General features: G+C 38.7%; 2 protein-coding genes across 8 annotated transcripts in view; both read left to right on the forward strand.

Annotated features, from left to right (window-relative positions):
* Positions 1 to 12645, forward strand: part of EBPL (EBP like) — a 94965-nt gene that overhangs the window by 74527 nt on the left and 7793 nt on the right. For 3 of the 4 annotated variants that reach the window (XM_073795180.1, XM_073795181.1, XM_073795182.1), the window contains 2 exons: positions 2110 to 5200; positions 5715 to 7006. Coding sequence is in view for 1 of the 4 variants with exons in the window: in XM_073795179.1 (XP_073651280.1) it covers positions 2110 to 2230; positions 3983 to 4056 (195 nt within the window). In the remaining 3 variants the exon portion in view is untranslated. The remainder of the gene's footprint in view (positions 1 to 2109; positions 5201 to 5714; positions 7007 to 12645) is intronic. The other variant, XM_073795179.1, reaches the window with a different exon arrangement.
* The window catches only part of RCBTB1 (RCC1 and BTB domain containing protein 1), a 66052-nt gene continuing 60285 nt past the window's right edge, over positions 6879 to 12645 (forward strand). For all 4 annotated transcript variants that reach the window (XM_073795168.1, XM_073795173.1, XM_073795174.1 and 1 more), the window contains exon 1: positions 6879 to 7006. The gene's annotated coding sequence lies outside the window, so the exon portion shown is untranslated. The remainder of the gene's footprint in view (positions 7007 to 12645) is intronic.

The raw sequence follows: 12645 nt of genomic DNA on the forward strand, positions 1-12645 counted from the left end.
CAGCAATGCCTGCGGCATTTAAGTTGCTGATGAGACACAGGAAAATGCTGTATCAGGTGCCAGTGAGGCCACAGTATTTCTTTTTAAAAATTTTTTTTATTTTTAATTTATTTATTTTTGGCTGCATTGGTTCTTCGTTGCTGCCTGCGGCCTTTCTCTAATCGTGGCGAACGGGGTGCACAGGCTTCTCATTGCGGTGGCTTCTCTTGTTGCGGAGCACGGGCTCTAGGCACGCGGGCTTCAGTAGTTGTGGCTCGCGGGCTCTAGAGTTCAGGCTCAGTAGTTGTGGCGCACGTGCTTAGTTGCTCCGCGGCATGTGGGATCTTCCCGGAACAGGGCTTGAACCCATGTCCCCTGCACTAGCAGGAGGATTCTTAACCACTGCGCCACCAGGCAAGGAGGCCACATTATTTCTGTGTTTAGGTGCTGTGATTGTGCCTGAGCACTTATGATGGAAACAGAGATTCTCTTACTACATTTACCTTCCTTTTATTTATTCCTTATCTTTTAGTTAAAGCATTATATTGATTTTCTTTCAAGACCATGTGGGCAGGTAGATTCTATCATTTCTGATTTTCATTTCTTGATTTTAAAATATTGGACATTGTAAAATATGTGTTATGTAAAACAAAAGGTGAGTTGCTGTTTGGGGCCCCTCCCATAGGAGGAGATAGTTGGATAGAGGAAAGGATGAGTGAGGACCAGTCATGGGGGAGCCAGGTGGAATGACAATGGGGGACCCCACATCGGAAGTCATAGATGGTGACAGCCAGAGGGTACAGCTTCTTGCTGTCTGATCAGTGAAGTCTGTTCCTTCAAGGCAGTGTGCAGTCTCACCCTCATGGATTCTGGCTTCTAGTGTCCTATGGGCCCCCTTGGAGCAGAACAGTGTCCCACCATATGCTCAGTATTGCACAGGGGCCAGGTGCAGGAGCAAGTCAACCACCCTAAAACTCCACATTCATCGTGGGTGGGAATTTTTGTGTATGAAGATCTAAATCAGGCATAAGGTACAGTAGATACTAATTGCAAAGATATTTATAATATATAAATATTTTTATTTTATTTTTTCATATACCTTTTAAAGAGATATATCTGTGATAGCTCTGTGCCTTTCCATGCTTTTCCTAGGCAATTGGTTTCATGGAATATTGCTGATATATTGCCCTCCACAGATCTTCCCAGAACACAGAACTCTGTCTGCCTATGCTTTTCTAGTACTTTCACTACACATGAGGCTCTCCTAACAGAGGGTGAATCAATAGGAAACATTCTACAAGAAATATTGATTCTGCAAATGGCCTGTGGAAGCTGCTTCCCTGTGTTCCCTAAATCCTGGGTTTGGGATGCTCTGTGCCTGCCTCACAGCGTCTGAAGAGCTGGGCTGACTTCCCGGTACATCTTCCCCAGTGCCTACGTGGAGTGTCCTAGGCCTGGGACTCCTGATGGGAGGCCTTCCCAGAGCACAGCTGTGGGCCCACATCTGCATCTCTGCTGCCCGCGCCTTCAGCTCTGGGCTCAGCCGCCTGGATTATTTTGAAATCCGTCTAATGGCCTTAGTGGAGAGAAGACAAATGCCCTTTGTGTGTCCCACTACTATCACTCATATTTTCTCATCTTTCCTCCCTTTTTTGGCCAGAGTTTCTTCAACAATCCACAGCCCCCTTATTTCTTGTGTTCCATTGCACTTAATAATCGGTTTGCCAGTTACAGTCCGGCCTAATTATAGCTGTTCCACGTGGGTGTAACCAGAGTGTACATACCCGTCTGTATTCTGATTTATTTCATTTAAGTCTATATAGAAAATTACACAGCCTTACCCCTACATAGTCTCCACTAAAAACTTTTGTGTTGGCTTCATAACTATATTACATCAAGGAGAAATACTATGATTCTAAAATAATGCTGAATTAAAGATTTTGTGAATAAAGTTTTTCTCTTCATTTGGATTATTTCCATTGGCTGAATTGCCAGAGTTGGTATTTCTAGGACGGAAGAAATGAACGCTTTACGGCTTGCTCAGATCTGACAATATGTCATCATGTTGCACTACGAGTTACGCCTTGATTTTACAAGTTGGATTTTTCTTTTTCTTTTTTTCTTTTACAGGCTGTCCAGCCCTCCAGTTCCCAGGCTCAAAGCACCCATGCTTTGAGTTCCTCAGCCCTCAGAGAGGAGGTGGTAGCTGGATGTACCGTCCCCAGACACTGTTGTGGGGAAAAGCCTCCAGGTGCCGCAGAGATTGGGGAATAGAGGAAGCGTTCCCACTGTTGAGGATTTTGATGTAATGATGAGAATGGTAACGGTACTGGTAGGCACCATTTACTGGGTTCTTTATGTTAGGCGTTTAATGATCTCATTTCCTCCTCTTGACCACTGTGCCAGGTAGGTATCGTTATCACCATTTTATTAAGAAAAAGCTGAGGTTCAGAGAGGCAAAGTAACTCTGCTTTCAGCTGCAAGTGGCTGAGCTAGGTTTTCTTATGATCTCACTCGACCGGAGGGAGGAGGTCCCAGGTTGGTTCAGCAGCTCAGCAGTGTCATCCGGGAGCCAGTCTCTCTCCACATTTCTGCGTTGGCATCAACTTCTGGGTGATGTTTCCTTTCCTCGGTGCAGCAACACCAAGCTTCTCATCCTCACACAACCAAATTCAAAAGCAGGAAGAAGGGAAAGGTGGCAGTCTTCTCATGTGTTTGTGTGCATGTGTGTGTGTGTATTTATTTTATCAGGAAGGAAATGTTCCCCCAGAGCTTCCCAGTCAATTTTATCTGATATCTCATTGTCCAAGAGAATGAAATGACTTGATTTGACCAGGCAGGGTTCACCTCTGAGCGTACTGTCTCTGTCTCTTGATAGCTGAATACAATTGCACTATTCTTAGTGAGAAGAAAGTGGGAATAGTGTTGGGTGGGCAACAGTGTCGACTGCATTTCCCCAGCATTCCATGGTAGAGGGTTGTCTTCTTACATACATGCTTTCTTCCAAGATCTCTTTAACATGAGCTAACAGTGTGTGTGTGTGTGCACACACGTGTGTGTGCCAGCAGGCACGTCCCAGGTGCTCACACTTGGTTGCTTGTGTAGCCTGGTCATCGAGTCCAAAGATAAGAAATCAGTGGAAATGCTGCAGTAATTCTTGCTTGCTATCTTGCAAATGAGAGACAGGGCAGGATAGCGAGGCTGGGTTAGTGAGGCACCATCATGTATTAAGGAAGAAGGCAGGTTGAAGAACGAGGAGATCTGGATTCTAGCCCCAGATCTGCTACTTTCTATCTGTGTTACCTTGGGTAGGTTATTTAATCTTTCTGAACCTCAGTTTTCTCATCTGTAAAGCAAGAAGGTTGGACTAGGTCATCTCTAAATTTTGTTCAGCTCTAATATTCTATAGTTACAGTGCAGTTTTTACTGAGCAGCTATGAGCAGTGCTCTGTACAGTCTATCACATTATTTTTTTTTACATTATCTTTTTAAAAACCTTTCAAAATGCATCTGCATGCCATATGAATGGAAGAAGTCAACATTTTTCATGTACATGGAGACTAGGACATCATGTAACAGAATTACATATAGAATATAGTATTCCAGACTCTTTTTAAATGTCTTTAGTTTGCATTACAAATTGTACTTTGAGGTATTATCACTTTAACTGGCTTGTGTTTTACATTTACAGCACAGCTCATCTTCCAGAACTTTTCACTGTTTCGAGTTTCCATTTTATTGGAAACACCATCTCTTTATAACTGAGTAAAGAACATGGCAGAGTCGGGGGAAAGCTTTGCGCCTGTCTCTTTTTACTCTCTCTCTCTCTCTCTCACTCTGAACATAAATAGTATCTTGACAGCTGATCTTTGTCGTTTCAAAAAAACACATGAAAAGGAAACAGCAGTGGGTGATCTGCTTTCTGAAACAGCGTAAGAAAGATCTGAAGAGTGTTAGCTCTGCACTGAAGCTCCTTCAGCTTCTGCTTTTACAATATTTTCAGGAAGTTTCCTGACACTAAGGGGGAAAAGAAACAGTGGCCAGAGACTGTCTCCTGAAAATATGCAGGAAGGATAATATGGAGGCCAAGACGGACGTGTGTGATGAGCTCCAGCCGTGCCTCAAAACAGGAAAGGAACTGATGACAGGGAGGTTTTGCTATTTATCTTCCAGGGTTGTTTTAATATGCAAAGTAGGTCCTCAGCGGCAGCTGCTATTCCGTCAGCCACATTTCCTGAACTGGATAGTGTATTTTTAGTTGACAGGAAAAAAAAACCACCTGGTTAGGAAGGAGCTCGGATGGTCACGTCTCAGAAACTCAGATCAGCACTTGAGACTTTACTACATTTCCCAGATGAGTTACTGTCACTCTGGGCAGCAAGCAACAGAGTGTTTACTTCAATTCTCTTCCTTATATTAAAAATCATTATATAAGGTATGATGAATATATTTTTCTGTATAAGCGTCAAACAACATAAAAGTCTACAAGGTGAAATTCCTAAGCTCACCGCCAAATCACTACTCCCCTCCTTAGAGATAACCCACAGTTTGATGTACATTTTTACAGTGGTATTTCTATAATATACTCACATATTTTGGAGCAGACAGATATTTTATTTTTGTTTTGTTTGATTAGGTCTTTTTTTAATGTAATTGTGATATCTGTAACATTTCATTTAACAATATTGCAGCGATTTCTCCATGTTAGTACATATAAGTCTACCTTGGTTATCTTTTGTTACTATTTTTAAAAATAATTTATTAAATATTGAGAAGGCCATAAGAAGTATAATACTAAAACAGGTGAAATTATGTGACCCTAGAGATTTTCAGAATCTGCAGGAGACCTTTCTAGAACAGGGAGTGCTGCAGCTTCCCCAGGCCAATCTTATGTGGCTGCACAGGTATTGATAAGATGGGAGATCAATGGCTGCTCTGGAGGGAAGGCAGAGCATTCCCCAAAGAATGGGTGTTTACACAACATAGGATTGTTCAGATACTTTTGGCCCCTAGCAAACATTGCCTAAGTGGTGTTCTTGAGGTTGGTACATACCTATGCTTGGGAAAGATGTGGAGGCTGGAGGAGGTGAGGAGATGGGGAGAAATCTGGAGTGTAGAGAAGCTTGGATTTCCGTTGACACACTTTTTTTTTTCTCCTAGAGAGATACTGACACACAGTCACTGGATTAAATTGATGCTCCCATCTCAATTAACTCATTAGGTAGGAATAACAAATTTACATACCATTGTGTAGGCTTATTCTCATGAACCCTCCATCCAAAAAAGTAAAAAAAGAAAAGAAAAAGGGAAGATGTGGGGTTTTTTAAACCCTCAAACACTGAAAACTTTTCTTCCCTTTAACTGCTTTCCCCAGTCACATCAGGTGAGTTATATGTGAAAATGATATTTCAGAGTTTGCTGTGGTAGAAAAAGAAAGAAGTAGGAATAAGACTTTAAGAAAGGAAAGAGGGACATGTAAAAACTATATCAGGATATGAATACCAATGCCCCACCCCTAATCATTTGAAATAAGTTTTAGAGACAGCAGCAATACCGGATTTCCATTTAGTCACCCGCTAGATCTGTTGCCTTTTAAACAACTTTAGATACCATTTTTATTTTGATAAATTCAGGGAGACGGCAGGAAAATGTCTGCCTGGCGTGTTACAACATACTAAACTAAAACTCTAGGAAATGGTGACTCCTGTATAAATTCTGATTCTCCTTCTTCCTAGGGGTGTTTTATCCATACCTGAAGACTCCTTGGAGATCCCTATTGTAAGATTGGGAACTCTGCCTTCTAATCTGGCTCATTGATTCACTTCTGAGTGGACTGAGACAAATCCTACTAATTGTTGAATTTGTTTCCTTGTTTGTGAAGCACTGAAGTAAGTAATCCTTTTGTGGAAGTGCCTGGGCCACCTTTTAAAAGTTGGTCACCCCTGTAGCGGGATCGGAAATATTGCAGTTATTTTTGGAGTTGGATGAAGAAATGTATCTTGAAATTAAAAAGTAGTTAAACCTATAGCATTTACCATAGCTGGGTTTGAATTTCGTATCAAAGACAGTGTCACATCTAGGTTGGTTAATAAATAAACTAGAAGCAAACACAATAAATGGGAATAAAACATTTAACAGATGTTAAGTTTGGCTCACGCCACACGGTGGCAGGCTTACTCTGTGTTGTGCTTCCTTTTCAAGCAGCAAATCTAAATGCTTGCATTTAACTACGTTAAATCTTTTTAGAAAGTTAACTTTTAGAAAGTATGACATAAGTTATTAATTTGTCAAGATTATATTTTCTTATAAAGTGTACTTTACGTTGTATGATACCTGAACAGCAGTGATTTGAGCCTTCAACAGGACATTCTACCTCTAGATCTCAATTACTTCATCACTAAAATGATGGGCTTGGGTTACTTACAGTTCTAAAATTGTCATACCTCTCCTATAACTAAAAAAAGCCTAAACATTCTTCTTCAGTAACAAGAATTTCAGTCATATTGCAGTTAACTTGATAAGGAATATAGTTTTTTAGTTAGATTGCCTAGATTTGAATTTGAGTTCTGTCATTTATTAACCGTGAGGTAAGGAACTTCACAAATTCCAGTTTCCTCACCTGTAAAGTGCTATAAATTATACTACATATCCAACGGGGTTGTTAGGATTAAACGCGGAAAAATGTATGTGTGGCAGAGACTCGCAAACTGTTCACCAAATCATCTCTTTTTTTTCCTGGATAATCAGCTAAACCACATTTCACATCGTCACCTGCAGTTAATTGTGGTCATAAGACTGAATTCTGACCGATGGAATGTAAGAGAAAGAAATTCATGTCACTCCTAGGCTCAGCTCTCAAAAATCTCCCATTGTGATCTTTGTTCTTTGAACTTCTGCAGTTTCCCCGGAAGCTACTTGTTAAAGATGTCAGGACAACGATCTTCAGGAAATGGAAGGAAACTTGGTCCCGAAGCACGGTGTGGAGGAGAGCTTTATGCCTGTTAGAAACACTCGTTTTGGACTTTACGTAAGTGAGAAATAAACTTCGATTTTGTTAAGCCACTGAGATTCTGGGATTTATCTGTTATGGCAGCTAGCATTAACTAAAATAGCATGTAAAGCACTTAGCACAGTACCTGTTTAATAAATATTAGATGTTATCAATATCATGACTCTTAATAATACAGACCAAGAGCCTAAAACACAAGCAATAGTATGGAAATCTCTTCTGCAGTATACAAGACTTGGGCCCCCCCTTTTTTAAAAAAAAAACTAGAGAAATAAAGTTGAATGTAGAAGTAGGAAAAATCTGAACAGTTCACCTATGTAACTTGCAGAAAGTCAGTATTTTGTATTTATATTTGCTACATACACTTTGGGGAAAAAATTAACAATATAAAAGAAGAAAAATTGAATTAAAAATTTAAGTTGGTGCTATCTTTAAAATAATACATTTTAAAAATTGAAGTATAGTTGATGTACTATATCATGTAAGTTTTAGGTGTCCACCATAGTGATTCACAATTTTTAAAGGCTGTATTTCATTTAGAGCTATTATAAAATATTGGCTGTATTCCCTGTGTTGTACTATATATCCCTGTAGGTTATGTATTATATACACAGTATATTTTATACATAGTTTGTACCTCTTAATCCCTTACCCCTATTTTGCCCCACCCCCTTTCCCTCTCCCCACTGGTAACTACTAGTTTGTTCTTTATATCTGTGTGAAATAATATTTTAAATTGTTTCTTCCTTCTGATGACTTCAGTGTTATGATTCATTCAATGATTTCTCTTAGTACTTCACACAACGCTTATCTTTCTTTCTTGAAAATGTCTTTTCTTGGCTCCAACACTTTCCGATATTTTAACACTTTTGCTCATGCCTATTCCCAGTTCTCTTAAAGCCCAGATCAAATTTCGCATATTCAAAGACTTCCAAGACATCCTGGTTGGAAAGGATCCTACTTACACTGAACTGTAACATTTATACAATCCAAGGCTCTTAACCATTTGCTCTCTTCTATAGTAGGGTTTATTTTCAGGTGGGTTTATAGAGCTTGCTTCTCCTGAACAGACTGTAAACTACTTGATGAGAGAGACTGTGTTTTTTGTTTTGTTTTGTTTTGTTCTAACATCTTTATTGGAGTATAATTGCTTTACAATGGTGTGTTAGTTTCTGCTTTATAACAAAGTGAATCAGCTATACATATACATATATCTCCATATCGCCTTCCTCTTGCGTCTCCCTCCCATCCTCCCTATCCCACCCCCTCTAGGTGGACACAAAGCACCGAGCTGATCTCCCTGTGCTGTGCGGCTGCTTCCCTCTAGCTATCTATTTTACATTTGGTAGTGTATATAAGTCCATGCCTCTCTCTCACTTCGTCCCAGCTTACCCTTCCCCCTCCCCATGTCCTCAAGTCCATTCTCTACATCTGAGTCTTTATTCCAGTCCTGCCCCTAGGTTCTTCAGAACCATATTTTTTTAAAATTCCATATATATGTGTTAGCATACGGTATTTGTTTTTCTCTTTCTGACTTACTTCACTCTGTATGACAGACTCTAGGTCCATCCACTTCACTACAAATAAGTCAATTTCGTTTCTTTTTATGGCTGAGTAATATTCCATTGTATACATGTGCCACATCTTCTTTATCCATTCATCTGTCAATGGACACTTATGTTGCTTCCATGTCCTGGCTATTGTAAATAGAGCTGCAATGAACATTGTGGTACATGACTCTTTCTGAATTATGGTTTTCTCAGGGTATATGCCCAGTAGTGGGATTGCTGGGTCATATGGTAGTTCTAGTTTTAGATTTTTAAGGAACCTCCATACTGTTCTCCATAGTGGCTGTATCAATTTATGTTCCCACCAACAGTGCAAGAGGGTTCCCTTTTTTCCAACCCTCTCCAACGTTTATTGTTTGTAGATTTTTTGATGATGGCCATTCTGACTGGTGTGAGGTAGTTTTGATTTGCATGTCTCTAATGATTAATGATGTTGAGCATTCTTTCATGTGTTTGTTGGCAGTCTGTATATCTTCTTTGGAGAAATGTCTATTTAGGTCTTCTGCCCATTTTTGGATTGGGTTGTTTGTTTTTTTGATATTGAGTTGCATGAGCTGCTTGTAAATTTTGGAGATCAGTCCTTTGTCAGTTGCTTCATTTGAAAATATTTTCTCCCATTCTGAGGGTTGCCTTTTCATCTTGTTTATGGTTTCCTTTGCTGTGCAAAAGCTTTTAAGTTTCATTAGGTCCCATTTGTTTATTTTTATTTCCCTTTCTCTAGGAGGTGGGTCAAAAAGGATCTTGCTGTGATTAATGTCAAAGAGTGTTCTGCCTATGTTTTCCTCTAAGAGTTTTATAGTGTCTGGACTTACATTTAGGTCTTTAATCCATTTTGAGTTTATTTTTGTGTACGTTGTTAGAGAGTGTTCTAATTTCATTCTTTTACATGTAGCTGTCCAGTTTTCCCAGCACCACTTATTGAAGAGGCTGCCTTTCTCCATTGTATATTCTTGCCTCCTTTATCAAAAATAAGGTGACCATATGTGCGTGGGTTTATCTCTGGGCTTTCTATCCTGTTCCATTGATCTATATTTCTGTTTTTGTGCCAGTACCATACTCTCTTGATTACTGTAGCTTCATAGTATGGTCTGAAATCCGGGAGCCTGATTCCTCCAGCTCCATTTTTCTTTCTCAAGATTGCTTTGGCTATTCAGGGTCTTTTGTGTTTCCATACAAACTGTGAAATTTTTTGTTCTAGGTCTGTGAAAAATGCCATTGGTAGTTTGATAGGGATTGCATTGAATCTGTAGATTGCTTTGGGTAGTTAGTCATTTTCACAACATTGATTCTCCCAATCCAAGAACATGGTATATCTCTCTATCTCTTGGTATCATCTTTAATTTCTTTCATCAGTGTCTTATCGTTTTCTGCATACAGGTCTTTTGTCTCCTTAGGTAGATTTATTCCTAGGTATTGTATTCTTTTTGTTGCAGTGGTAAATGGGAGTGTTTCCTTAATTTCTCTTTCATATTTTTCATCATTAGTGTATAGGAATGCAAGTAATATCTGTGCATTAATTTTGTATCCTGCTAACTTTACCAAATTCATTGATTAGCTCTAGTAGTTTTCTGGTGGCATCTTTAGGATTCTCTATGTATAGTATCATGTCATCTGCAAACAGTGACAGTTTTACTTCTTCTTTTCCAATTTGTATTCCTTTTATTTCTTTTCCTTCTCTGATTGCTGTGGCTAAAACTTCCAAAACTATGTTGAATAATAGTGGTGAGAGTGAACAACCTTGTCTTGTTCCTGATCTTAGTGGAAATGATTTCATTTTTTCACCATTGAGGACGATGTTGGCTGTGGGTTTGTCATATATGGCCTTTATTATGTTGATGTAAGTTCCCTCTATGCCTACTTTCTGGAGGTTTTTTTTTTTTTATCATAAATGGGTGTTGAATTTTGTCAAAAGATTTTTCTGCATCTACTGAGATGATCATATGGTTTTTCTCCTTCAATTTGTTAATATGGTGTATCACATTGATTGATGTGCGTATATTGAAGAATCCTTGCATTCCTGGGATAAACCCCACTTGATCATGGCGTATGATCCTTTTAATGTGCTGTTGGGTTCTGTTTGCTAGTATTTTATTGAGGATTTTTGCATCTATGTTCATCAGTGATATTGGCCTATAGTTTTCTTTTTTTGTGACATCTTTGTCTGGTTTTGATATCAGGGTGATGGTGGCCTCGTAGAATGAGTTTGGGAGTGTTCCTCCCTCTGCTATATTTTAGAAGAGTTTGAGAAGGATAGGTGTTAGCTCTTCTCTAAATGTTTGATAGAATTCTCCTGTGAAGCCATCTGGTCCTGGGTGTTGTTTGTGGGAAGATTTTTAATCACAGTCTCAATTTCAGTGCTTGTGATTGATCTGTTCATATTTTCTATTTTGTCCTGGTTCAGTCTTGGAAGGTTGTGCATTTCTAAGAATTTGTCCATTTCTTCCAGGTTGTCCATTTTATTGGCATATAGTTGCTTGTAGTAATCTCTCATGATCCTTTATGTTTCTGCAGTGTCAGTTGTTACTTCTCCTTTTTCATTTCTAATTCTATTGATTTGAGTCTTCTCCCTTTTTTATTCCTGATGAGTCTGGCTAATGGTTTATCAATTTTGTTTATCTTCTCAAAGAACCAGCTTTTAGCTTTACTGATATTTGCTATTGTTTCCTTCATTTCTTTTTCATTTATTTCTGATCTGATCTTTATGATTTCTTTCCTTCTGCTAACTTTGGGGGTTTTTTTGTTCTTCTTTCTCTAATTGCTTTAAGTGTAAGGCTAGGTTGTTTATCTGAGATGTTTCTTGTTTCTTGAGGTAGGATTGTATTCTATAAACTTCCCTCTTAGAACTGCTTTTGCTGCATCCCATAGGTTTTGGGTCATCATGTTTTCACTGTCACTTGTTTCTAGGTATTTTTTTTATTTCCTCCTTGATTTCTTCAGTGATCTCTTGGTTATTAACTAGTGTAGTGTTAAGCCTCCATGTGTTTGCATTTTTTTACACACTTTTCCCTGTAATTGATCTAGTCTCATAGCATTGTGATCGGAAAATATACTTGATAATCATATCAATTTTCAATTTTCTTAAATTTACCAAGGCTTGATTTGTGACCCAAGATAAGATCTATCCTGGAGAATGTTCCATGAGCACTTGAGAAGAAAGTGTATTCTGTTGTTTTGGGATGGGATGTCCTATAACTATCAATTAAGTCCATCTTGTTTAATGTATCATTTAAAGCTTTTGTTTCCTTATTTATTTTCATTTTGGATGGTCTGTCCATTGGTGAAAGTGGGGTGTTAAAGTCCCCTACTATGATTGTGTTACTGTCCATTTCCCCTTTTATGGCTGTTAGCATTTGCCTTATGTATTGAGGCGCTCCTATGTTGGGTCCATAAATATTTACAATTGTTATATCTTCTTCTTGGATTCATCCCTTGCTTATTTTGTAGTGTCCTTCTTTGTCTCTTGTAATAGTCTTTATTTTAAAGTCTATTTTGTCTGATATGAGAATTGCTACTCCAGCTTTCTTTTGATTTCCATTTGCATGGAATATCTTTTTCCATCCCCTCACTTTTAGTCTGTATGTGTCCCTAGGTCTGAAGTGGGTTTCTAGTAGACAGCATATATAAGGGTCTTGTTTTTGTATCCATTCAGCCAGTCTGTGTCTTTTGGTGGGAGCATTTAATCCATTTACATTTAAGGTAATTATTGATATGTATGTACCTATTACCATTTTCTTAATTGTTTTGGGTTTGTTATTGTAGGTCTTTTCCTTCTCTTGTGTTTCCTGCCTAGAGAAGTTCCTTTAGCATTTGTTGTAAAGCTGGTTTGGTGGTGCTGAATTCTCTTAGTTCTGCTTGTCTGTAAATGTTTTAATTTCTCCGTCAAATCTGAATGAGGTCCTTGCTGGGTAGAGTAATCTTGGTTGTAGGTTTTTCCCTTTCATCACTTTAAATATGTCCTACCACTCCCTTCTGGCTTGCAGAGTTGCTGCTGAAAGATTAGCTGTTAACCTTATGGGGATTCCCTTGCATGTTATTTGTTGTTTTTCCCTTGCTGCTTTTAATATTTTTTCTTTGTATTTAATTTTTGAT

Source organism: Tursiops truncatus, chromosome 18 (genome assembly GCF_011762595.2).
Source record: "Tursiops truncatus isolate mTurTru1 chromosome 18, mTurTru1.mat.Y, whole genome shotgun sequence".
In the NCBI taxonomy this organism is placed as follows: domain Eukaryota; kingdom Metazoa; phylum Chordata; class Mammalia; order Artiodactyla; family Delphinidae; genus Tursiops; species Tursiops truncatus.